Source organism: Equus przewalskii, chromosome 1 (assembly GCF_037783145.1).
Source record: "Equus przewalskii isolate Varuska chromosome 1, EquPr2, whole genome shotgun sequence".
Lineage (NCBI taxonomy): Eukaryota > Metazoa > Chordata > Mammalia > Perissodactyla > Equidae > Equus > Equus przewalskii.
Genome location: NC_091831.1, coordinates 29668067 through 29694790, shown reverse-complemented (window position 1 = coordinate 29694790; position 26724 = coordinate 29668067). Strand labels below are relative to the sequence as shown.

Genomic DNA, 26724 nt, shown 5'->3' with positions numbered 1-26724 from the left:
TATTGTGGAAATAAGGATTTATTTTGTGAAGGTGGCAGAAATCATATAAGTGCTTTCAATTAGAAATAGAAAAAATATGCATAAGGCATTATATTAGTGCCTTTATTTTGAGAAACTACAGAAAATCAGCCTATATCCCAAACCACAGAACGTAAAGTCTCTACTATTTGCTGATTGTCCTGATAAAGGCCTTCTGTGGGCCTGAGCTTGGTTCTGCTGCAGCATGGCTTAGAAAGTACTATAAAGGGTATATTGTTTGTACCCTAGGAATTTTCAGACCGAGTTCTCTTTCTTTTTTTTTTTTTTTAAAGATTTTATTTTTCCTTTTTCTCCCTAAAGCCCCCTGGTACATAGTTGTGTATTTTTAGTCATGGGTCCTTCCAGTTGTGGCATGTGGGATGCCGCCTCAGCATGGCTTGACGATTGGTGCCATGTCCACGCCCAGGATCCGAACCAGTGAAACCCTGGGCCGCCGAAGTGGAGCGTGCAAACTTAACCACTCGGCCACCGGGCTGGCCCCAGGACCCAGTTCCTTTTTGTCAAGGGATTTGTAGATTAACACAAATCAAGTTTTAGTGACCCCTATAAAAGTTTTTAGTGAGTATGTTTCTGTCTTAGGCAGTATTTAAAATTAAGAGAGAGACGATGGGGGTGGGTGGGGGGGTAGTGAGGAAAAAGCAATTACTTTGGTTTAAATTTTGAAAGAGAGAAGGTCTTCTTTTATCTAGGGATGAGGCATAGTTTGTAGGGTGGTGGGATATTGAGAAGCCCCGTAACAACAGGTGTGGTGTCAATTTCCTTCGGCTCCACCAGGGGCTTCAGGCAGAAGTTCTGCAGAATGGTGGTGAAGAACAGGAAGAGCTCCATGCGCGCCAGGCCCTCTCCAGCACAGGCCCGCTTCCCTGGAGGGAGGAGACACTTCCGTTAGCTCGCTCCACGGCCAAACACGATGTGCCCCTAAAAGCCATGGAGAACGCTGAGCAGAAGAGGGAATGCTCATAAACTGCCAGAGGACAATAAAACGGTATGGCTTTTCTAAAGGGGTATTTGTGAATACATGTCAAAATTCTCTAAAGAAATTTTCACTATTTAATTCAGGAATTCACCTTCTGGGGATTTATCTGTAGAAATTAGAGACTCACCTATGAGGATGTCACTTGCATCGTTATTTACCACACAGACGAGTTAGATGAAAACTAAACATCCATCTAGAATGGATTAATTAAATAAATCCTCATGCATCTATCATACAATGCAACCTAAACATGTTTCTATGGAAGATTATTTAATACCACATGTGTTTTCTATCACAACATACCAAGTGAAAGGTTATCAAACAGATTGTACAAAATGAACCAAATTTTAATAAACACATCTATCATGTATACCTAGACAATTGTTTGAAATGTATACAGCAAAATATCAACAGTGATTATCTCTGTAGGGTAAAATTGCTAATAACTTTTACTTTGTTTTCTTTTCTGCTTTTCTGCATTTTTATGTGGAACACTTATTACCATTGTCCTTAGAAACAAAACACATTGTTATTTTTGAAAAGAATAATCAAATGATTGGAAAGGATAACAAGGAAAAAGAATGTGTCTGACCCTTCCTAAGTTGTCTTTATGACCTTATAGGAAATAGCCACTGGGAGCCAAGAAGCTCCTGCACAGAGGCAAGGGTGTGTAGGGTGTGTGGGGTGTGAATTTCAGACGGGAAGAAAGAGGAAGAAGTGGCCGAGGTCTCTTTGATGGCCTCTGGCTCTAAGAGTCAGAAAATTAATAATGGTTAATAATTCAAGAAGAAGAAAGAAACTCGTATATTTGTTTTGGAAAAGTCAATATTACAAAGGGGAGATCAACAGACAAAAGTTTGCAAAAACAAGTCCACTTGTGGTCTGGCAACACATGACATCTGAATTGGATTGACTTGCTTTGGTTTCTTTAAAAACTGGCATTATACTCAATCAGCAAACAACAAAATTGTCCTTGGATAACTTACCTGATCCTACTTGTGTACAGACTTAAATGGCTCCGTCCAGATTTGGGGGGTTGTGACGGTTTGATATGATTGACTTTGTTATCATTAGCGGATTAGTAATGCTATGAATTCACTGAAGCTAAAAGTTGTCCAAAATGTGCGTGAGTATGGTTTGGATGGATTTATTTGCACTTACCAAGGGAAAAAGGCACAAAGTATTCTGTTTTCCTGAAGCTGCCATTTTTATCCAAAAAGTGGCCAGGGTCAAACTTCTCTGGGTTAGGAAACTCCTTGCAATCGAATAAGACTGAAGACAGTAATGGCAATACAGTAGTGCCCTGGAACCAAGAAATGGAGAGTGGAGTGGTACTTTAGCACACTTATCCTTGTTCATAACCAAGTCTAGCAACTATAGTGGATTGAATGGGACTGAGCACTCTTTTCTTCTAAAGATTGGCACCTGAGCTAACAACTGTTGCCAATCTTTTTTTCTTCTTCTGCTTTTTTCCCCAAATCCCTCCAGTACATAGTTGTATATTTTAGTTGTGGGTCCTTCTAATTGTAGCATGTGGGAGGCCGCCTCAGCATGGCGTGATAAGCAGTGCCATGTCCACGTCCAGGATCTGAACCAGCGAAACCCTGGGCCGCTGAAGCAGAGCGCTCAAACTTAAGCACTCAACAACGGGGCTGGCCCCAGGACTGAGCACTCTTAAGTTTGTCTGGTGAGTGATAGTGTCGAGTTATGGCTATTTTATACACACACATATATTTATATGGCTACTTTATGGCTACTTTATATATTGTATTTCATACAAAATCTTTTATTGAATAATAAGATGGTTCTCTGGGAAGAGCAATGTTATGGTCAATGTGCAGTAATCAATGGTTGTTGATAAACTGGGATTTGCAACCCATTTCTCTAGACATGAGCTTTACTGGAATTGCTGCCTCAAACTGGAAGAGCCTACTTTGTCACAATTTTTTTCTTTCTGAATTCAGGTATGAATGGAAGAAAATGAGATGTGAAAACTTGAATCTGTTGAATCAAAACCCACTTCCCTCACTTGTAAAATTGGGTGGGGTAACAAAAACACAATATTTTCTCCTTTTTCACAAAAGATTTTTGTGAGGTCTAAATGACAGAGTAATATGGATAACCAGCGTTTATGTCGGACGCTTCACGTTTGCCTCACGCTCTGCTTAGTTGTTTACAAATCTCGCTTAATTCTCGCTTCAGCCACACCCAGTAAGTTCTCTTTCTGTTCCTCATTATGCATCGCACTGTGTGTACATTGCGTAAGGAGGAAACTGCCATTCGGAGAGGAGAAATGACTTACTTGAGCTTATACTGTTAGCAAGTGGTGTGGTTAGAATTTGACTCAAGTTCTTTCTGACCATAAAGCATTCCTGTTTAAGTGAAAGCTTCCTTTTTCCATTTTTACTTTATTTTGTATTTCCTTAAACATTATTTTACGATTATTGGAGTAGGCGAGATATACAGAAAATACAGAAAGGTGAAAGTGAAAATATCCTCTCCCTATACTCAGGTACCCTGGTTCCCTTCTTAATGTAATCACTGTTACCAACTTATGCTATATCCTTGAGGAAATACCTTAGGGACTGAGAAAAAAAGACACATACGTATCCCCCACTATTGTAACACAAATAGTAGCATCCTATAGTGTTCTGTAGCCTGCTTGGTATTCCACTTTATAGGAATAAAAGAATTTTAGAAATTCCTTTTTTAAATAAATTTAATAAATAAAATTTAAATATTAAAGTCCTTTTTAAATGAAGATCTATGGATTTTCCAACCTTCAAATATCACAAAGAAACGAATGTTCTTATTTTTGGAAAATATACATAAATTCCTAATAGTGGAACTGCTCTTCAAATTGTACATATTTTTTAAAATTTTGATAGGTATTGTCACATCTCCTGCCATAGAGGTTACATCAATTTATATTGCTAACAAAAATATATGCTTTTTTACATCCTGCCAACATATTATGATGAGTAAAAATATGTTTCTTTATAGTTTTTATTTTCAACATATTTTATTTTGTGAGTATATTTTTATAGATTTAAGAACCATTTGTATTACTTTTACTTAAATTTTAGTTTGGTTTCCCTTGCACGTATCCGTTGGGTTTTGGGTTTGTTCATACTGACTGTAGGAATTCATTTTATTTTTCAGTAATTAGTCTTCTGCTCTAATGAGCTGTGCAAAATTTCCTCTCAGTTTGTCATTTGACCTCGTTTCTTTTTCTAGGCAGATTTTTCTTATTTGCATGTAACAAAATTTATCTATTTTTAAATTTCTGGCCCTCTTGTTCCTCTTTTCTTTGGTCATTGTTAGAAAATCTTTTGTCACTCTGAAATTCTCAAAAAAATTATTGCTTTTATCCCTAGTGCTTTTAGTTTAACATTCTATGTGTATATATTTGAACCACAAAGAATAAATTTTCATGTAAAGTGTGAGGTAGGGATCTATTATGATTTTTTTCCAACTTCTCTGGGAGTTTTCCAATCTCAATTGAATAGTCCATATTTTCCCTCTGGGTTACAAGGAAAAAGGCACCTTTATCATGTACCAAGTTTCCATGTATAATTAAGTTTATTTCTAGGCTTTATTCAATTGATCCATCTATTTAAGAAGCTGTATTACACTACTATAATAACTGTGACTTTTATATATTTTATTATTATTTATATATATATTTTATATATTTTTATTACATTATTTATATATTATTATTATTTTAATATTTGTTAGGACCTGTCCCTGACTATCCTTTATTTTTTAATTTTCCATATCAAATTTGGGATCTGTTAGTATAGTTCCAAAAAAATCTGGTTGATATTTTCATTGAGATCTCATAAATGTATAAATTGATTTGGGGATAATTGCTATTTTCCTACCCAAACACAGAATAAGTCTTTTAATTTATTCAAAAATTTTATATCCCTCACTAACGTTTTATTTTATTTTATTTTTTGTGGAAGATTAGCCCTGAGCTAACATCTGCTGCCAATCCTCCTCTTTTAGCTGAGGAAGACTGGCCCTGAGCTAACACCTGTGCCTATCTTCTGCTACTTTATATGAGGGACGCCTGCCACAGCATGGCTTGACAAGCAGTGTGTAGGTGCACACCCGGGATCCGAACCGGTGAACCCCAGACCGCTGAAGCAGAACATGCACACTCAACGGCTGCGCCACTGGGCCGGCCCCTGAAACTGTTTAAATGTAAAACTCAAGCCCTTAATCACTACAGAAGACTGACTGCATCCCCAGTAAACGTTTTGGTAAATGCTAAAGGCTCTACAAATGTCAACTGTTAGGGGCAGCAATATCCCAAATTTCCTGGTACATGAGGTCCTGGGAAGGGAGAATTGGGGTTAAAGAAGGTTGACGTTTGGCTTGCTTACCTTACAGCTGCAGACACATTTTCCATCTCTTCTTCCTTTTTTTAATTCATCATGAAAAATCAAATTTCAGTTCCTACAGGATTCTCACCAATGGAAATCACTGCTCCCTTAATACATTCTATATGAGAGTGAGAGGAGGCCTTGGAAGCCCAGCTCAGCCTCCCAGAAGTTCTAGGAAGGCAGAGACAGGGTCACAGAGGTACAAAATGACCTGAGTGTGCACTGCATGGCAGTGACGGATTTCAAACCCAGCCCATGTGACTCTAACCTTGTGTTCTTTCCTCAACTCTTTCCGCCTCTCTTCCTGCAACAGACCTGAGAAGGCTCTCACAGGCCCCACCGAGGTATCATGCCACCCCTTCTGTCTCAGCCAGCTTTCCCAGATGCATCTAACCTTGGGGATGACATAGTTTCTGAATTTTGTGTCCCGGGTCACAGCATGGGGTAGATCAGAAGGCAGGAGGGTGATGTATCTTTGTATCTCGTGCAACACGGCCTCTGTGTAGGGCAGCCTCATCTTGTCTTTCATGCAGGGGCTTTGGTTGCGTCCGATCACACGGTCAATTTCTTCATGCACTTTGGCTGCAGAGACACGAATCATGAATGCTACTCAAGAGATGTGTTCCCTGGCGAGCTGAAGATGACCTGAAATGCTTGTAATGTGCAAAAGAAAGTGGCCTAGAAAAGACTTCCGAGATCAAAGACATGTCACTAAGCAGCCCCTTGCCCTGCTCCTGATGGCATTTCTATTTTCCCCTTTGCTGCAAATACTAGAGATTTTGCTGCAGGGAACATAAAGTATGTCCTCAGCCTCCCGCCTTAATTGGTTTGTTCTCGTGTACAGGTGAGGAGAGGACCTTTGTGGCAGGGATTATGGCTTATCCCATGATTCCTGGCAAAGGAGCTGTGGAGAAAAAATGTTTAGTCCTCACTCTAGTGGGAGCATCTCCTTTGTCAACTTCATCCACTCGCCTGCATGTTTTGCGGGAAAGGCAAACACCATTTTGTTGAGCAATATAAACACTGGCTTATTAAGGCCTATCCTCTAAGAATGTGCTTGAGAAAATGGAGCTAGTACAATTTCATTTTTGAATTTTAAATTATACCGGAGCTAAAAATCCCCTTTGGAGAGTTTAGTCCATTTTCAAGATGGGAAAACAGAGGCCAGCAAGATGAAATAACTTGTTTGAGGTCACACAGCAAGGTATTGGCCCAGGATGAGAATTCAACATGGGAACACACGTGACCCTCATCTAAATAGGACTCGCCCTTTGGCATTGCATCTCATATGTGAATTGGGATTCAGAAACTTCTCTGTTTTTAAACGTAAATGACAGCCCTTGAATTCTTAAAGATCTCTCTTCCTTATCAGCGTCATTAGATATAATTCTGACCTACAAAAACAAAACCACATGGATGGCCCTTTGCATGATGCTGTACAAGGCGGCCCAGAGAAAGCAAAGCAGTCACTGTCAGCAGGATCTTCCCACCCTCATCTAAAGCCAGGATCTCATCTTTGATTCGGTCACTAGGATGTTTGCTGTACCTTCCACTTCTGGGTGTTTCATTAGGAGCAGGAGTCCCCATCTTAGGGTGCTACTGGTTGTCTCTGTTCCTGCTGTAAACAAATTTGATCCACAGACAGCCAAGTTCTCCAAGTTAAATTCAGACTCTGGTTTGTGCTTCTCCTGCAAATGGTAGAGTTAATAGCTACATGAGTTAAAAAGAAGGCAGTGCCTCATCAGAGCTCCACGGTCACACTGCTTCACTAGTAACAGGCTTCATTTTGTGCACTGTAGTGTAGTGGATAAAAAAATCGGTCATGGAATCAAAACTTCTGGGTCCAAATCCCAGGTTAGTCAATGAACAGATGTGTGCCTTTGGCAAGTTACTGTACCTCTTTACTCGGTTTCATCATCTGTGAAATTGGGATAAAAAAGATAGAACATACCCCATAAGGTTATTATATAGATTAAAAGAGTGAATGGGTGGAAGCTCTTGGAACAATGCTTCATATATACAAATACTCAGTGAATGGTATCTTCTTTTATTACATTTAGGGGAAAGGACTAGATGATCAGCTCTAGGTGAGCACAATGTAGAGAAATCATTGGTTCATGAGGGTCTGTTTCCTTCACTTATGCAGACTTAGACACTCCCGGCCCCACTCACTCACATATGACATTCCTCATTATTAATGTCATTCCTAATACGAAGACTGTATTTGTAGATGTAGGATGTTTTGACTCAAAATTGTTTACATGGAATTGACAAAGTGTTTAGGAAATAAATCGATCCAGGGCTTAAAAATAGTGAGTGAGCTTTCTATTACAAAATAATTATACCAAAAGTAATAGAGATTAAGTCTTCTCTGTTGATGCATCCCCAGCCCTTGGTATAATAACTGGCACTAAGAATTTGTTGAATAAATGAACGTTTAATGAAATAACACTAGTTAAGTTCTTTTTTTTTTTTTTAAGATTTTGGGGCCAGCCTGCTGGCGCAGTGGTTAAGTTCTCACGTTCTGCTTCTCAGCGGTCCCGGGTTCGCCGGTTTGGATCCCGGGTGTGGACGTGGCACCACTTGGCACACCATGCTGTGGTAGGCATCCCACATATAAAGTAGAGGAAGATGGGCATGGATGTTAGCTCAGGGCTAATCTTCCTCAATAAATAAATAAAAAATAAGATTTTATTTTTCCTTTTTCTCCCAAAGTCCCCTGGTACATAGTTGTGTATTTTTAGTTGTGGATCCTTCTAGTTGTGGCATGTGGGATGCCGCCTCAGCATGGCCTGATGAGCGGTGCCGTGTCTGTGCCCAGGATTCTAACCGGTGAAACCCTGGGCCGCTGGAGCAGAGCGCGCGAAATTAGCCACTCGGCCACGAGGCCAGCCCCCACTAGTTAAGTTCTATATTTCGCTATATTCAAATTATTTTCATTGCTGATTATTTTTTGGTAGGCTTTTAATACCATTGGTTTTTAAATTTGAGGAAAGCATTAGGGTGCTTGTTTTTAAAATTAGCTTCATTTTTAAAGCCGTGAATCAAACTTTTCTTCACTCGGGTTCTTTATACCATGTATCTCCTGTTCATTTCAAAATGGGATGATTTCTGTGTATAGATGTCCAAGTTTTTAGGCACATTGTCATTTCCTACCTATGGTCCTTACTGCATTTATATGGAATCAAGAATACTGAGCATTTTAAATAACTCTCTCACAACAGAACGTCTAGTTAGTTTTCAAAAGTCTTTTGCTGGTGAAGAGAGTTAGGAAGAAAATGGAAATGTTAACATATATTTTATTTATGTTCTAACTCTGTAATTTAACTAAGGATGGACAACACCATTTTATTAATTCTTAACACAACCCAAATCTATTATCTAGTAAGTTTGTAGAGATTTAATATTAAAACAGAATGGAACGAAACTAATAGGAAAGCAGAAACACTTCAGAAGTTTCTACCCATCATCTATTGATAGCTATCTTACAGGAAAATAGACATGGAGCGGAGAAGGAGGAATGGTTGAAATCCAGACATTGGCATAGCAACTTTCCTTTTGTTCCTTCCTCTGGCCCTGTTCAGTGGATCTCAAGGCTTTTGTATATGTGTTAACAACTGCCCATGGTGCCCTGCCAGTGTTTCCTGTATTGGTAAATGACCCCAACCTCCATCCAGTTAGGCAAACCAGGAACCTAGCACCTCATCTCTTGCATTTCCCAACTCGTCACCAATACTATTAATTTTACCTCCTAAATATCTCTCAAATCTATCCATTTCTCTTCATTTCCACCACCAGCACCTATGGCTACCATCTCTGCCTTGGGCTACTGCAATAGTCTTATGTAGAAGATGCTGTTGGTGCCCTGCCCAGATACCTTTTACTGGTTCAGGTCCCCTATGGCCCAACCTGCAGCTTTCTCTGGAGGAGTCCCTTGGGCACTGGAGCCACATTGCCAAGAGATGCATGGGAGCTAGCTGCCGCACCACCCTCAGGGGCTGCCTATAGCCGATGACTAATGGGCACAGGGGTACAAAACTCCAGCTTCCTTGCTTCAGGGCGTGACAAACTCCACGCTGCAATTGATACTCTACAGCCCTCTGTAGGATCCAGCAGAGACTAGACCTTATGTGAAACCACACCGATGTTTAACTTTTTCCCCTTCCCTATCCTTCACATACAAATTTCTCCTGATGGTGCTCCTTTCATAAATCACTTTCATACAAATCCCTATTTTATAGGCTCTGCTACCAGGAAACTTACCCTCAGTCAACTTCTAGCTGTTCTCTCTGTATCTACTGTTAACCTCACCAATCTGTCCTCCACATTACAAATATGATCATTCTTGACACGGTGCTTCAACCCTGCAAATCTTATCCTAATGTTATTGATATTAGGATAGAAACTAAACTAAGTAATATGGCCTGCCAGGCCCTGCGTGAATGGTCAACGTACTGGTGCTTCAGCTTCTCTCCCACCACTCTCCCCCACTCCTTCCCTGCCAGTCACACTGGCTTTCATTCTACCCCTCATATTTCTAAGCTTCCTTCTGCCTCAGGGCTTTTGCACATCTTGTTTTTCTGCTTAGTATATTTTTCTCTATTGCCTTTACACAGGTAATCCCTACTTACCCTTCAGCTCTCAGTTCAATTGTCACCTGTGTGTGCAGGGACGTACCCAGTGGGCCTTGGGTTGGCGGTCCCTTGTTCACTCACATCAGACTGGCATTAGTGTTCCTGCCACTCTTTCCTATAGCAACTCGTACTTCCTTATTACCACTTCATTGTTGCTGTTGGTTTTGATGATCTTTGCACTAGACTGTAAGCTCCATTAAGTCAAGGACTATATCTTCATTAATCAATTAGTAAAGTTATTCAACAAGTATTTATTGTGCACCTATCCTATGCTAAGCATCATGCTAGTTGCTGGTAATACAAAGTGTGGAAAATCAACACTGACCCCGCCCTCTTGGGGTATACGTGCAGTGGAGAATGTAGAAGTCAATTAAATAAGTATTTCCTTAAACTGTCACAAATGCTATGAAAGCAAATTGCAGGATACTATCTGATTCCTCCTTTTATTCCCTTCACCAAGCCTGATCACCGTGTCTGATACATAGTTAGTACTAAATAATATTTTCAAAAGATTGAATTAATAGCCTGGCTCTGTTTTCTTTCTTTTTCCCAGACGATCATCTAGCCCACTGAAAGTCAGCAACAAACTTTTCCTTCAGAATGCAGAGGATATTTTGGTGCACATCCTTGGTAAGTGGAATGAGTTTAAATGCCTCTACTATCCCAGGGAAGTTTCTGAGCGGGAAAAGGGGCATCAACATGCCTTCTTTAGATGTGTTTTCTAAGGAAACCAGGCTGTCCAAATCAGCCTTCCTAGGGCTTAAGAAGACTAAGCAAGTTATTATTAATTAAATGTTTGCTATAATTTGTACATTTAGTTGAGAGATATTTTTCTTTCATTTATATATATTTGGGGGACCTTTGCATAAACAATGTTAATTTTACAGCGCTCAAAGAACAATCTTCATATTCTAAGTTGTTATATATGTGCTTACATTTAAATATCTTTTTTACAATCTATTGCTGGTCACAGTCGTGACTGTTTTTCTACAGATGTGCTCATGGACAGTCATGCTGCTATTTCTGTTCAGTGACATTCTGAGGATTTGTGGCTGTGTGAGTACGCGCTATTCAATATTTTTAATACCACCCATGGTTAATGTATAATGTATTTCCTTTAGAATCTTTATCCACCACCAGTTTCAAATAACAAAAATTGTTTCTATGGGAAAATACAATCAGCTTTTTATAATGTATTGGTCTAATGACGTACTATCTGGGAAGCATTGTGGCAAAAATGGCTGATGACGTACGTGTAAATGATGGGTAGACAAAAATGCATGTGTGTTTTATCCACCCCAAGATAAACATGTGTTCAAAAACAGGAATTTATGGGCCAGCCCGATGGTGCAGCGGTAAAGTGCACACGTTTCACTTTGGTAGCAAGGGGTTCGCAGGCCGGGATCCCGGGTGTGGACATGGCACTGTGCATCAAGCCATGCTGTGGCAGGCATCCCACATATAATGTAGAGGAAGATGGGCATGGATGTTAGCAAAAAGAGGAGGATTGGCATCAGATGCTGGCTCAGGGTTGATCTTCCTCAAAAAAAAAAAAAAACCCAGGAATTTACATATGTAATATCACGTAGCTCTTTTTTTTAAAAAAAGATTTTATTTTTCCCTTTTTTCTCCCAAAGCCCCCTGGCACATAGTTGTGTATTTTTAGTCGTGGGTCCTTCTAGTTGTGGCATATGGCACGCCGCCTCAGCGTGGCCTGAAGAGCGGTGCCACGTCCACAACCAGGATCCAAACCGGTGAAACCCTGGGCCGCCGAAGCAGAGCGCACGAACTTAACCACTTGGCCACGGGGCCAGCCCCAGATGTAGCTCATCTTAAATATGTAGCGGGAATATTTAAATGTTAATGTCCAAGTGTAGGAAGTAAATAGAATTACAAAGGAAAAAGAGGTCTTTGGACTATTTTTGAATTTCTATTGCTAATAGTGTACCCCATTGCCGTAACATATCAAGAATTACCTACATGGTGTGATCCTGCTTTCACACACTTCTGTGGAATGATAAAATGTAGGTTCAGGGAAAGATGTCGCACACAGTACCTGCTCCATCTTGCTGAGGAAACAGTCAATGTAGTCTCGAGGGTTATTAGGGTCCAGGGACTCTTGATGCGCCTTCACTTTTTCCAGAATGAAATTTTTAACACCATCAAGCCTTTTGGAAAATGCTTTGTGCTCTCCAGGGAGATGTCTTATGAGTGTTGGCCATAGATTGTATATCTAAATATGAGGCAAAAATACACTGGAAATTAGTTTGTGAAGAGAGACCAGAGTTTCTGAGTGGGGCACCTAATCTCTGTGTGGTCTGGCCAGGGAGAAACGCTTCCTCCAGCTTCCAAACAGAAGAGAAGGGAGTATGATCATCACATACAGGAGAGCATCCCCTTTCCATCTCCTTGCTCATCTTGACTTCAGCCAGCCTGGAGTCAGAGAGGCAGAAATGTGTGTAAGGGCCTTAAAAGAAATGCAGGCAACTGAGGATGTTCTGTCTTGTTTTGTGTGACTCAACCCATGGAGGCAAGCAGAAGGCAACCTTCCATAGGTGCTGGGATAAGCGGCATTGCACTCATTCACTCGGCAGACGTGGAAGCAAGGTGATATTGCTCATGTGGGCACTTTGCTGACAGAGTAGGTCTGGGGCGCTCATAGCCCGTTACCTTACCCGCAGGCTACCAGCGGACCAACGAGATCAACGGCGAGTGCAGATGGCCATACCTGGTTCCATGGAGAGCTTATTTGCTTAAAATTTTCAGTCAGCAAATACATCAGGGAGAGGAACGTCTCATTCTTGTAGTGGAAACGCTCATTGAAGAGGATGGAGCAGATCACATTGCAGGGAGCACAGGCGAAGACGAAGACAGGGTCAAAGGGCTGAGCTGATGTGAGAACAGAACAGCTCTAACATTTAGACTTCTCCTCAGCCTGCATCAGGATTTCAAGAACGGGGCCTCCCTCCTGCTCAGATTCATGCATATAGTTTATTTCCTCTAAACTTCCCCAAATTAGGATGTGGGCATCTTCTAATAATACTAATACTACATGCTATATAGTATTATACTATGCTCCTAATAATATTTATGTTATTATATGAACACTATAATAATCAAAAGAGCAGCAAGTAATGTTATGGAGTATTTATGACATGCTGAATACTGTGTAAATGTTTTGCAAAATGTATTATCTACCCCTCAAGTTGAGGTTTGATTTTTAGCCTCATTTTTCAGAAGAGGAAACTGCATCTTAGAGAAGTTGTCACTTATGCAAATTTACACACCCAGTAAATGCAGAAGTTGGGAAAAGAATCCAAGTGAAAGGATTTGAGAGTCATAACTAATAGCTTTGGGTCATTTTTTTCTCAACCCCTTTTTCCTACTCGACTCTCTGATTAATAGAGCAGATCGTGGATCATAGAGAGACTCCCAAAGGAGGAGCTTTGATTGGGGGTGGTGTGTGCAGGACATCCCCGCCCCTAAAGGGATGGTTAATGGAATTCACCCTCCATTTTTCTGAGCTCCTCCACCAGGCACCGGGCTTCCTCCTGGACCCTCTCCTCGATGCTTCTCTTCCCCATCCCAAAGTTCCTCAGGGTCATGAGGGAGAAGCGCCGCATTTGCTTCCATGTCTCTCCATTGCTGAAGAGGATTCCTAGGGAACGAAGCAAAGAGCAGGAAAGTATCTTGCATCACCGAGTCGGATTTTCCCTCAAGCTGATCTCTTGTGTGTACCCTGAACTGTTTCCAGGGCCCCTTATGGGGATTCAGCAACTGGCAAGTTAAGAGCACAACATATTCTGTAGTTTGGGTGAAAAATTTGTCACAAAGAAAATAAAACCCAAGGGGCCAGAGATGGTGGAATTGGGCAGGGGGAATCATCGGCAGCTGGAGAATATTCCCAAGAATGGGAAGGGCCCTCTGTGTGGTTTTGTTACAAATGGTCAAAATGGCATGTGTTCTCACAAACCACTTTCCCAAGGGTCTGTTTTTACACTTAATATCCCTCTAACTTGTGGTTTATTTCCTCTATGTGATTTCCTCTATTAGAGGATAACCTGTAAGCAACTTCAGAGCAGATCAATGAGATCTATGTTTCTATTCTCCTCTGAATTTACTACAGCTAATGTTAGCCTAATCTGAAGAAGAAGAAACTAAGGAGCAAAGGAACTCGGTGTGATCCATGCCAATGCTTTTTAACTTCTTCCTCTGTACAAAACCAGCTATGGATTCTGAATTTCCTGTTGCTCTTTTTTTTTTTTTCTTTTTTCTTTTTTTTCTTATTGAGTTAATGATAGGTTGCAATCTTGTGAAATTTCAGTTGTACATTAATGTTTGTCATTCGTGTTGTAGGTGCACCACTTCACCCTTTGTGCCCACCCCCCACCCCACCTTTCCCCTGGTAGCCACTAAACTGTTTTTAGTCCATAATTTTAAATTCCTCATATGAGTGGAGTCATACACAGATTATCCTTCTCTTGCTGGCTTATTTCACTTAACATAATTCCCTCAAGGTCCATCCATGTTATTGCAAATGGAATGATTTTGTTCTGTTTTGCAGCTGAGTAGTATTCCATTGTATATATGTACCACATCTTCTTTATCCATTCGTCTGTTGCTGGGCACTTAGGTTGCTTCCACGTCTTGGCTATTGTAAACAGTGCTGCAATGAACATTCGGGTGCATAGGACTTTTGGGATTGCTGACTTCAAGCTCTTTGGATAAATACCCAGTAGTGGGATGGCTGGATCGTATGGTAGTTCTATTTGTAATTTTTTGAGGAATCTCCATACTGTTTTCCATAGTGGCTGCACCAGTTTGCATTCCCACCAGCAGTGTATGAGGGTTCCTTTTTCTCCACAACCTCTCCAACATTTGTTACTATTAGTTTTACATATTTTTGTCATTCTAATGGGTGTAAGGTGATATCTTAGTGTAGTTTTGATTTGCATTTCCCTGATGATCAGCGATGATGAGCATCTTTTCATGTGCCTATTGACCATCAGTATATCTTCTTTGGAGAAATGTCTGTTCATGTCTCCAGCCCATTTTTTGATTGGGTTGTTTGATGTTTTGTTGTTGAGTTGCAAGAGTTCTTTATATATTATGGATATTAAGCCTTTGTCAGATATATGACTTGCAAATATTTTTTCCCAGTTAGTGGGTTGTTTTTTTGTTTCAATCCTGTTTTCATTTGCCTTGAAGAAGCTCTTTAGTCTGATGAAGTCCCATTTGTTTATTCTTTCTATTGTTTCCCTTCCCTGAGAAGGCATGGTGTCTGAAAAGATCCTTTTAATACTGATGTCAAAGAGTGTACTGCCTACGTTTTCTTCCAGAAGCCTTATGGTTTCAGGTCTCACCTTTAGGTCTTTGATCCATTTTGAGTTTATTTTGGTGAATGGTGAAAAAGAATGGTCAATTTTCATTCTTTTACATGTGGCTTTCCAGTTTTCCCAGCACCATTTGTTGAAAACACTTTCTTTTCTCCATTGTATGCCCTCAGCTCATTTGTCAAAGATAAGCTGTCCATAGATGTTGGTTTTATTTCTGGCTTTCAATTCTGTTCCATTGATCTGTGCACCTGTTTTTGTACCAGTGCCATGCTGTTTTGATTACTGTAGCTTTGTAGTATGTTTTGAAGTCAGGGATTGTGATGCCTCCTGTTTTGTTCTTTTTTCTCAGGATTGCTTCTGAAATTCGGGGTCTTTTGTTGCCCCATATGAATTTTAGGATTCTTTGTTCTAATTCTGTAAAGAATGTCATTGGCATTCTGATTGGGATGGCGTTGAATCTGTAGATTGCTTTAGGTAGAACGGACATTTTAACTATGTTTATTCTTCCAATCCATGTACATGGAATGTCTTCCCATCTCCTTATGTCGTCATCCAATTCTCTCAGAAAGGCCTTGTAATTTTCATTATATAGGTCCTTCACTTCCTTAGTTAAATATACCCCAACGTATTTTATTCTTTTTGTTGCAATTGTGAATGGTATTGTATTCTTGAGTTCTTTTTCTGTTGGTTCATTACTGGAGTATAGAAATGCTACTGATTTATACAAATTGATTTTGTACCCTGCAACTTTGCTGTAGTTGTTGATTACTTCTAACAGTTTTCCAATGGAGTCTTTGGGGTTTTCTATATATAAGATCATGTTGTCTGCAAACAGCAAGAGTTTCACTTCTTCCCTCCCTATTTGGATTCCTTTTATTCCTTTTTCTTGCCTGATTGCTCTGGCCAGGACCTCCAGTACTATGTTAAATAAGAGTGGTGATAGAGGGCATCCTTGTCTCGTTGCTGTTTTCAGGGGGATGGCGTTCAGTTTTTGCCCATTGAGTATGATGTTGGCTATGGGTTTGTCATATATGGCCTTTATTATGTTGAGGTATTTCCCTTCTATGCCCATTTTGTTCAGAGTTTTTATCATAAATAGCTGTTGGATCTTGTCAAATGCCTTCTCTGCATCTATTGAGATGATCATGTGGTTTTTATTCCTCTGTTTGTTGATGTGGTGTATCACATTGATTGATTTGCAGATGTTGAACCATCCCTGTGTCCCTGGTATGAATCCCACCTGATCATGATGTATGATCCTTTTGATGAATTGCTGAATTCTGGTTGCCAAAATTTTGTTTAGAATTTTTGCATCTATGTTCATCAGTGATATTGGCCTGTAGTTCTCTTTTTTCGTGGTGTCCTTGTCAGGCTTTGGTATCAGCATGATGTTGGCCTCATAGAATGTGTTAGGAAGTGTTCCATCCTCCCTAATTTTTTGGAATAGCTTGGAAAGGATAGGTATTAAATCCTCTCTGAAAGTTTGGTAGAATTCCCCAGGAAAGCCATCTGGTCCTGGGGTTTTATTCTTTGGGATGTTTTTGATTGCTGTTTCAATCTCTTTCCTTGTGATTGGTCTGTTCAAACTGTCTGCTTCTTCTTGAGTGAGCTTTGGGAGATTGTAGGAGTCCAAGAAATTATCCATTTCCTCTAGGTCATCCATTCTGTTGGCATATAGTTTTTCGTAGTATTCTCTTATAATCTGTTGTATTTCCGCAGAGTCTGTTGTTATTTCTCCTTGCTCATTTCTGATTTTGTTTATTTGAGCTTTCTCCCTTTTTTTCTTTGTAAGTCTGGCTAGTGGTTTGTCAATTTTATTTATCTTCTCAAAAAACCAGCTCTTTGTTTAATTGATCCTTTCTACTGCCTTTTTTGATTCAATAGTATTTATTTCTGCTCTGATTTTTATTATTTCTCTCCTTCTGCTGACTTTGGGCTTCATTTGTTCTTTTTTCTCTAGTTCAGTTAGGTGTATTTTAAGGTTGCTTATTTGGGATTTCTCTTGTTTGTTAAGATGTGCCTGTATTGTGATGAATTTTCCTCTTAATACAGCTTTTGCTGTATCCCGTATGAGTTGGTATGGCATGCTATCATTTTCATTAGTTTCCAGGTATTTTTTTATTTCTTCTTTAATTTCTTCAATGATCCATTGCTTGTTCAGTAGTGTATTGTTTAGTCTCCACATCTTTGTGCCTTTCTCAGCTTTTTTCTTGTAATTAATTTCTAGCCTTATAGCACTAAGATCAGAGAAGATGCTTGTTATTATTTCAATTTTTTTAAATTTGTAGAGGCTTGCCTTGTTTCCCAACATATGATCTATCCTTGAGAATGTTCCATGTGTGCTTGAGAAGAATGTGTATTCAGCTCTTTCAGGGTGGACTGATCTATATATGTCTATTAAGTCCAATTGTTTTAGTTTTTCATTCAGCTCCACTATTTCCTTGTTGATTTTCTGTCTGGATGATCTGTCCATTGATGTGAGTGGGGTGTTGAGGTCCCCTACTATTATTGTGTTGTTTTTAACATCTTCCTTTAGGTCTGTTAATAGTTGCTTTATGAATCTTGGTGCTCCTGTGTTGGGTGCATAGATATTTATAAGCATTATTTCTTCTTGATGAAGTGTCCCTTTGATCATTATATATTGTCCCTCTGTGTCTCTCTTTACCTGTCTTATTTTGAAATCCACTTGGTCTGATATAAGAATTGCAACACCTGCCTTTTTTTCCTTGCTATTTGCTTGAAGTATTGTCCTCCACCCCTTCACCCTGAGTCTGTGTTTGTCCTTGGGGCTGAGGTGTGTTTCCTGGAGGCAACAAATTGTTGGATCTTGTTCTTTAATCCATTTTGCCACTCTGTGTCTTTTTACTGGAGAGTTCAATCCGTTTACATTGAGAGTGATTATTGATGCATGTGGACTTGATGCTGTCAATCTGTCGCTCATTATCTTATTTTCCTGCATTTCTTTTCCTGTTTCCTTTAGCCTACCCATTTAATACTGCAATTTCTTATGCTGGGTTTCTTAGATTTTTCCTTATTTATGATTTGTGACTCTGTTCTGTACTTTATTTTAGTGTCTACCTTGAAGTTTGTATTTAGAATCTCGTGTATAATATAGTCTATTCTCTGGTGGTCTCTTACTTACTTGGCCAATACTGATTTAGACCCTTTGCTCTTCCCCTCCTAAATAATTATTTTCATTTTTTATTCCAACTCGTCTCATTAATTTGTAGTTAGAGTGATAAGATCGTCCTTGTTTTGGTAGTTTCCTTATTTTTACCCTAATGCTATAGTTGAATATTTGCTATCCTGTTCTGGTTCTATCCATCGGTCTCCCTAGTCTGTGGATTGTGTCCCCTTTCTCCCTTTTGTCTTTTTTCAGGTTTGAGAGCCTTCTTGAGGATTTCTTGTAATGGAGGGCTTTTAGTTACAAATTCCCTTAACTTTTGTTTGTCTGGAAAAGATTTAATTTCTCCCTCATATCTGAAGGAAATTCTTGCTGGATAGAGTATTCTTGGCTGAAGATTTTTATCTTTTAAAGCTTTGAATATGTCACTCCATTCTCTCCTAGCTTGTAAGGTTTCTGTAGATAAATCCACTGACACTCTGATAGGGGCTCCTTTATAGGTTATTCTCTTCTTTTTTCTTACTTCCCTGAGTATTCTTTCCTTATCTTTCCTTTTTGCCAATTTTACTACTATGTGCCTTGCAGTAGGTCTTTTTACATTGACAAATCTAGGAGATCTAAAACCCTCCTCTACACACATTTCTCCATCGATCCCTAGATTTGGGAAGTTCTCTTCAATAATTTCGTTAAGCACACTTTCTGCTCCATTTTCCTTTTCCACATTCTCGGGAATTCCTATGATCTTTATGTTCTTACTCTTCATTGAATCCATTATCTCTCGGAGATTTTCCTCATTTTTTTTAATTCTTAGTTCTCTTTCTTCCTCTGTCTGGAGCCATTCAGCTTGTCTTTCTTCAATTATGTTAATTTGCTCTTCTATGGTGTCTACACGGGCATTCAGGGAATCCGCATTCTGTTTTATCTGGTCCATTGTGTTTTTCATCTCTAGTAATTCTGTTTGATTCTTCTTTATGATTTCAATCTCTTTTGTGAAGTAACTCCAGAACTCGGCTTGTTTCTCTATCTTTCTCTCTACCTCATTGAGTTTTTTTATTATAGCTGCTCTGAACTCAGTATCACTTAGTTTACCTAATTCCAAGTCCTCAGGACTTAATTCTATGTTTTTATTGTTTTCCTTCTGCTCTGGGGCTTTTATAAATTGCTGGATGGTAGAGGAGCGGTTTTTTCGCATGGTGGTAGAATTCGGTTGCAGTTACAGCCTGTTGCAATTGAAAATGTGTTCCTTCTCTTGAGAGGGAAAATTTCCACATGTGCCCTGGATCCTATAGCATCTCACCTTCCCAAGGGTTTTACTTCTTTGGTAAAGCCTTCTCCACCCTGGATTACCCATTTCTCTCTGTGCTTGTCCCGAGAGCCCTCCTTCTTCCGTTATTGGCCCTGATCCACAGTGTTATAGATGCTGCAGGCTAAATTTCCCGTGCTCCCACACTTGGCAGCTGGCTCTGACTGGGGTAAGCCAAATGGAGGCTGTGGCAAGAGGTTGGAGAGGAGAAAGAAAGGAGAAGCCAGAGATTCCCTGCCCTGCCCACTGCCCCACCTCAGATGGCATCTCTCCCACAGCTGTCCTAGGTTTTTTGATGGTCTAAGTTTTGAAACAATAATAAAATGAATTATCTGTGAGCCTATTGTCCAACTGAAGACCTATAAAATGACAAGTACCATTGTAGCTCCCTCTGCATTGCCTCCCTGATCCTACCAACCCTCCGCGACCCAAACCAGGCTGTCATTGAAAACAGTAATTCCTAGATCTAGTGATTTGTTTATTGTTGCTGCCACTGTGCCACTGTAGTGACAACACCACAAGAGTCCCTTCTCCAGCTCCCTCAACCCTAAGACCTGTGGGTAACAATTTTTGTTTCTAGAGGTTCCCAGATTGTTTCCACTGCATCATATTTGCAGATTTACCTTACAGGGAATCTGGAGTCTGTTTTTGATGTCCATCTCAATAGAGTTCTCAGAGCATCGGTTGTATAGTAAAAGAATGTCTGGTCTTTGTCCCTGGTTCCTGGGAGGGTGCTTCTATACCCTTGGGATCTTTCAAGTGTTGAAAGTATCTTTGTTATTTATGATGAGCCCCTGGGATCATGCTTGAGTTTACAATAACGAGGACTCATTGTGACTCATTGTGGGCCCCTAGACAGTTTCAAGACAGGGCTGGCCATGCCAGAAAGACCAACTGTGTATTTAGAGGGTTGGGACTTTCAGCCAACAGATACCAGCCTGACCTCAGGTGGTAGAGATTGAGATTGAGCTTGAGTTCCATCAGGTGGTCAATGGCTCAATCAATCATGCCCATGTAATGAAGCTCCAATTAAAAACTCTGGACACGAAAGCTCAGGTGAGCTTCCTGGTTGGTGAACACATCAATGTGCCAAGAGGGTAACACACTATGATTCCTAGGGGGAGGATACAGCTCTGCACTGGGGACCCTCCAAGACCTCACCCTATATGACTCTTCACTTGTATTTTTGTATAAAATACACCCTTTATATAATAAAACTTTACTTATAAGTATGGAACGTTCCTGAGTTCTGTGAGTCATTCCAGCAAATGAGGGCAGTCTTGTTGGGGACAATGCCCTTAACCTATGGAGTCTGCACTATCTAAACTAACTAACTAACTAACTAACATTAGTTGCTTGGTGCAGAACAGACACATTAAGTTAGTTAATCGGATTTTTTTGCCAAAGAAAATTAACCTATATTTTGATTTGGAACATACCATGTCCTTTCTGGTTATCTTCAATAATTGGAAAACGTCCTCTGCCAAGGAATTCATCAGCCTGATCAATCAGAGCTTCCTTCACCACCTCATAACCGTGTAAGACCACAGTCAGCTGGGGTCCAAAGTACAGAGTGTAAACAGGGCCATACTCTTTGGCCATCTGGAAAGAGATGTAGCAGTTGTGTAAGTACTATTGTGAAATCTCTCCTTTGGAAGCTTGGGTAGAAATTAAGCAACAGTTTACATGTGGCTTAGCCTTTGCTCCATCAAGTCCACTTTAGGAATTTAACTTGGGGTGTAGTCATGGATTCAGTTTACTTTATTTACATATGCAATCACTGAACAAATATTTACTAAATACCTATATTGCATCAGACACTGTGCACAGCCCAGGAGCCCTCATGGAACTTAGAGTCTAAACGGTAAACAGCAAAACAAACTACATTTGCAATACTAATTAAGCATAATTCCATGAAAGTGATAAAGACAGTGTTGGATGATAATGGGAGAATTTAATAAAATAGAATGTTCAAGAATCTATGAGGGAGATCCAGTGTCAAGATGGCAGCACAGGAGGACTCTGAGCTCATCTCCTCCCATGGACACAACAAACTTACAACTACTCTTGAAGTAACTACCCCTGAGAGAAAACTGAAAACTGGATAAAAAGGACCCTCACAACAAGAGACAGTGCTGAGTGAGATGGAAGAGGCCGAAATTCCTTTCTGGGGAGGAAAAAGCCACATTTTAGCTGCAGGGCTTGGTGGCCGGGAACAATCTGAAGATATGAAGCTTTTCCTGGAGGAGCAGGGCACCTGAGCGGGAGAGCTTTACCACAATAAGGAGCTTTTGGACTCAGCACAACCGAGACTGTAAGTGAGCATAAGTGAGGCCATCTTGTTATGCTAAATGGTCCCAGCTCCTCCTCTGTGTGACTACTCACTGCTCTGCACATACTCTAAAAAATTCACGTGCTCTCCTGATTTATGCCCTCCACTTATGTATGTACCTCCTGATAGCTTGAAAAGTTAAAACTTTGTTCTATGAGTTTCTCTCCAGGAACAGGCTGACCACAGGCGGGAAACACACCTACAAGGCATCCATCACAGCTGACAGAACAGTCAGCTCCCTCCTCACTGCCCATTTCCCCTATATAACTGCCTCAAGATTCTGTAATCCTGGAAGATGGGTTTTTGAGACATTAGTCACCCATCTTCCAATTAGCCGGCTAATCTAATTAAACTTCTTTTCTCGGTCTCTAATTCATTGTGATTAATTGGCTCAGATCACAGGGCGCAGAGCTAGCCCATTGCTCAGTATCAAATTCTGGCGACCCAGATGGGACCATAGCCTCTGCCCATAGCTAGTCGACTTGGAGGGGGCTGTTTTGGGACTTTTCCCTGCAGCTGCAGGGCGGCTTTTTCCACCAGGGGAACTCCCCTTGTGGCTCCCTCGCTTGCCAACTGCCTCTAACACTTCAGTGATTGGGAAACTCAATTCAGAGGAATATTGCTTTGTTCCGGACCTTTGCAACATAAATGAGGTGGTTCAGGACCTGCACCCTGTGGGGCCCAGACCTCACACCTTGCTAACCAACATGCCAGGTGAATTTGGCTGGCTTTCAGTTTGGGGACTTAAAGGATGCATTCCTCTGCATACCACTCGTAGAAGAATCGCAACAACGTTTTGCCTTTGAATGGTGTGATCCTGATACTGAGGCCACTCGACAGTAGTTAGACAGTGCTCCCCCAGGGCTTTCAAAACTCCCCTATGCTTTCTGGGGAGGCCCTAGCTAAAGACCTGAGCTGCTTACAAGAGCAAGAAGGATTGCTGTTAGAGTATGTGGATGTCTTGCTGACAGCGAGCCCCACTTACGAGCAGTGCATAGCCAACACAATAAAGACCTTGAATCATTTGGTTGAATGTGGGTATAAGGTCTCATAAAAGAAAGCATAGATCTGCAAACAAAAAATTACATACTTAGGATTTACCTTATCAAAAGGCCAAAAGGAACTGCTGCCAGACCAAAAGAAAGCTATAACGTGACTGCTTCATAGTAAAACCCATGAGGCTCTAAAAGGGCTAGACCAGGGGCCACTAAGTGGGACAAAGGAATCTCAGGTGGCCCTTGATACCATCAAGACAAAGTTAATTTCCAGATCAAGTACTCACATTATTAGAATGAAAAAGATACTGGCTCACTTCAGGAAGGATGGACAAATAGTAGCCATCCTTTTGGACAATCCAAATGTACAGGCGCAAGTCCCCCTAAACTCAGCCACCTTGCTCCCTAATCAGACATCAGAAGCCTTAAAACCTGACTGCTTACTAGAGATGGAGACAGTGTGTTCTAGCTGACATGTTTTGTTGGACTGTCCACTGGAAGAATCGGACTCGTAACTCTTGACAGATGGCAGCAGCTTCGTGGATCAAGGTAAGAGACACGCGGGGTACACGGTCATAACTTTACAAGAGGTCAAAGCCCTACTCCCAGGGACATAGGCTCAAAAAGCGAAAATCATCGCCCTCACTTGGGCTCCAAATCTAGCTCAAGGGAAGACAGTAAATATATACACAGATTCCTGTTATGCCTTTCCTGTAGTTCATGCTCATGGGAAAATATGAAAAGAAAGGGGACTCTTAACAGCAGGAAAAAAGGAAATCAGATATAGCCCTAAACTCTTAAAACTCTTTGGTGCTATTAATGAGCCTGCTCAGGTAGCTATCACGCATTGCCCTGGCTACCAGAGGGAGAATCTAATGGGTCCAGAAGTACATCACAGGGCCCCACCTGCAAAAGACAATACAATAGGTCGCTAAAAATTGCATAATCTGTGCAAAGAACAATCCCAAGGCCGCTTCCAGTCCCCCACATGTGGGGGCCCAACATAAAAAAATCTGGCCTAATGAAGACTGGCAAATAGACGTTACCCACATTCCCCAGGCAGCTGGGAGTTTTAGGTTTTTGTTAGTGTTTGTAGACACCTTCACCAGGTGGGTGGAAGCTTTTCCCACTCAGACTGAGAAAGCATCAGAAGTCACTCGCATATTGCTGAGAAATCATCCCAGGTTTGTCTGCCTAATACCTTGCAGAGTGATAATGGACCAGCTTCTGTCTCCCAAATAACCCAACAAGTGTCAAAAGCTTAGACATCCCATGGAGACTATACTCAGCTTGGAGACCTCCATTGACTGGAGACATGGAGAAAACAAACTGCACCTTAAAGAAGACCATTGCCAAAATCTACCAGGCAACACAACCAACTTGGGATAAGGCACCGCCCCTTGCCCTGCTACCGGTCAGAGTAGCTCCGTGAAGTGGACTTAAATTGAGTCCTTTCAAAATTCTATATGGGAGACCCTTTCAGGCATCTTCCCCTGGGACTGAACCTCTGGACTTTTTAAGGAATGTCACGATTGCTAATGATGTTAAATCTTTAAACTCTGTATTAACTTCTGTCCATGACTTTGCATCTCATAGGTCTGCATATCCGTCTGACGTCCCTCTACATACCTTCCTGCCTGGTGATCATGTTTTGCTGAAAACTTGGAGAGACCAGGGCCCGAAAACCAGTTGTCACCCAAATGGACGGGCCCCTTTGAGATTCTTCTCATCACTCACTCATCTGTAAAACTTGCAAACATAAAACCCTTGGACGTGTAAAACAGCTAACAATTGGGAGCTGGTTTTCAAACTTGTTTTACATACATGCAATTGGATTCAAAGCAGCCATTTGAAATTAGTCATAGGAGGATATGTAATGGTGTGGAAACATGTTCAAGTTTTAAATAAATTTTTGAAAAATAAAATTTAAAAATCCATTCATAAAAAATCCGTTTGTATATTACGATTCCCTCATTTTTTATGATGATTATTTCTAAGAGGCAAAACTTATTGAACTCACTACCTATTCTTTTTTCTTTCTGCCTTTCCTTTTTTTTTTTTTACTTCCACTTTAACGGTGGAGAATTTTGCCACTTTGTACCTCTTTTCTCTATCCGAGAAAAATGAAACTTCCTTCCTTTGTTACTCTGAATGAGAGTGTCTCTATACTTGGGGTACAAACTGACAGGTCCTCCTCTCCCCCTCTCCCCCTCAGCTGATGACTTTGCTCCCTACTTCACAGAGATAGCAGAAATAATCGGAAGAGAATTTCCATATGCTTCTACCATAGTATCTACTCATTTACATGCATCTGTGCCCATGTACACAGTTTTCTGTTAATATAAATGACTCTCTGTGTTCCTAAAAAAGATCCAACTCCCCAACTTGTCTGCTGGTTTCTATTCCCTTCCAGCTACTGTGACATGACATTCCTCTTTACAGCAAAATTGACCAACATCACCCATTTCCCCTCCCCTCGGTCCCTGGCAACCACCAGTCTACTCTCTACTTCTATAAGTTTGCCTATTTTAGATTCCACATGTAAATGAAATCATGGCGGTATGTGGCCTTCTGTGTCTGGCTTACATCACTTAGGATAATATCCTCCAGGTTCATCCTTGTTGTTGTAAATGGCAGAATCTCCTTTCTAAAGGTGAAATAATATTCCTGTGTGTGGTGGGTGTGTATCAAATTTTCTTTATCTGTTCATCCATTGATGGACATTTAGGTTGTTCTGGAGAATATATTCTTACACAATGAATTCATCTTTTCCCCAAAGAGTATTTCCAAAGGAGTGAAGGTCAGTCAGGGCAGCAGAGCTGGGCTGTGTCAGAGTAAGATGTGGGGATCACTCTTCAGAAAGAGGATCACGAAGCATCCCACAGGCCATTTAGTGTAAAATATCAATAATAATAATAACATCATAAAAGGACATTTATTACATTTGACGGGCTGGCCTTTTGGTAAGTGCTATATGTAGAGAGGATTGGAAGCCTTCTAACTGAAATATATTCTGACCCCAGAATTCTCCCATTCACTAGAATTCAACATATATCTCAGATCAAGTCAACACACTCACTGCCTGTTCTAAAGTGATCCAGTCTGGAAAGAAAGAGGCTATCTGTCTTGTAATACAGAAATAGATGCCCAAAAGTGCCTCAGTGGTGAGTAAAACTAAGAAAGACTGAAGATGATTTGAACAGCCTGAAGATGATCCCACTTACCTCGAGATGCCCAGCCCCAGAATGAAACCCCTTTACCTTGGAGAGAGAGGCAGGGAGGTTCTTGAGGTTTAGTTGCATCAGATTTCCAATGATGGGAAGGGGATTTGGGCCAGGAGGGAGCCTTCCCCATCCATAACTTTTCTTCCACACAAAAAGGAAAACCAGGCAAGTGACACAAATCACAAGAGGAAGAGTAGTAGAGATCCCCAGAAGCTCCATCTCAGCTACCCGATGTTGGGAACTCTCTGGATTGCTTGTGAGAAAACAAAGTCTTATGCAGGGAATGTGACGTACCAGCCAAAGGTTGGTCTGAGTTCTTGGATTTGGGACAAAAACTGGCATTGGTTGTGGCTTTAATTACTTTGCT

General features: G+C 40.7%; 1 protein-coding gene across 2 annotated transcripts; it reads right to left on the bottom strand.

Moving 5' to 3' along the window:
- Window positions 1-26682, bottom strand: LOC103542362 (cytochrome P450 2C23-like). Of its 2 annotated transcripts, XM_070559380.1 has the most exons (10): window positions 26394-26682; window positions 21246-21408; window positions 13552-13701; window positions 12772-12932; window positions 12100-12276; window positions 6956-7097; window positions 5804-5991; window positions 5410-5444; window positions 2177-2318; window positions 1-902 (listed from the first exon to the last, which is right to left on the bottom strand). In XM_070559380.1, the coding sequence occupies exons 1-10, from the start codon at window positions 26574-26576 to the stop codon at window positions 819-821; spliced, it is 1425 nt and encodes a 474-aa protein (XP_070415481.1). In that variant the 5' UTR covers window positions 26577-26682; the 3' UTR covers window positions 1-818. The 2 variants fall into 2 exon arrangements, with proteins under 2 accessions (XP_070415481.1, XP_070415477.1); XM_070559376.1 differs by lacking the exon at window positions 5410-5444.
- Window positions 26683-26724: the final 42 nt, after the last annotated feature.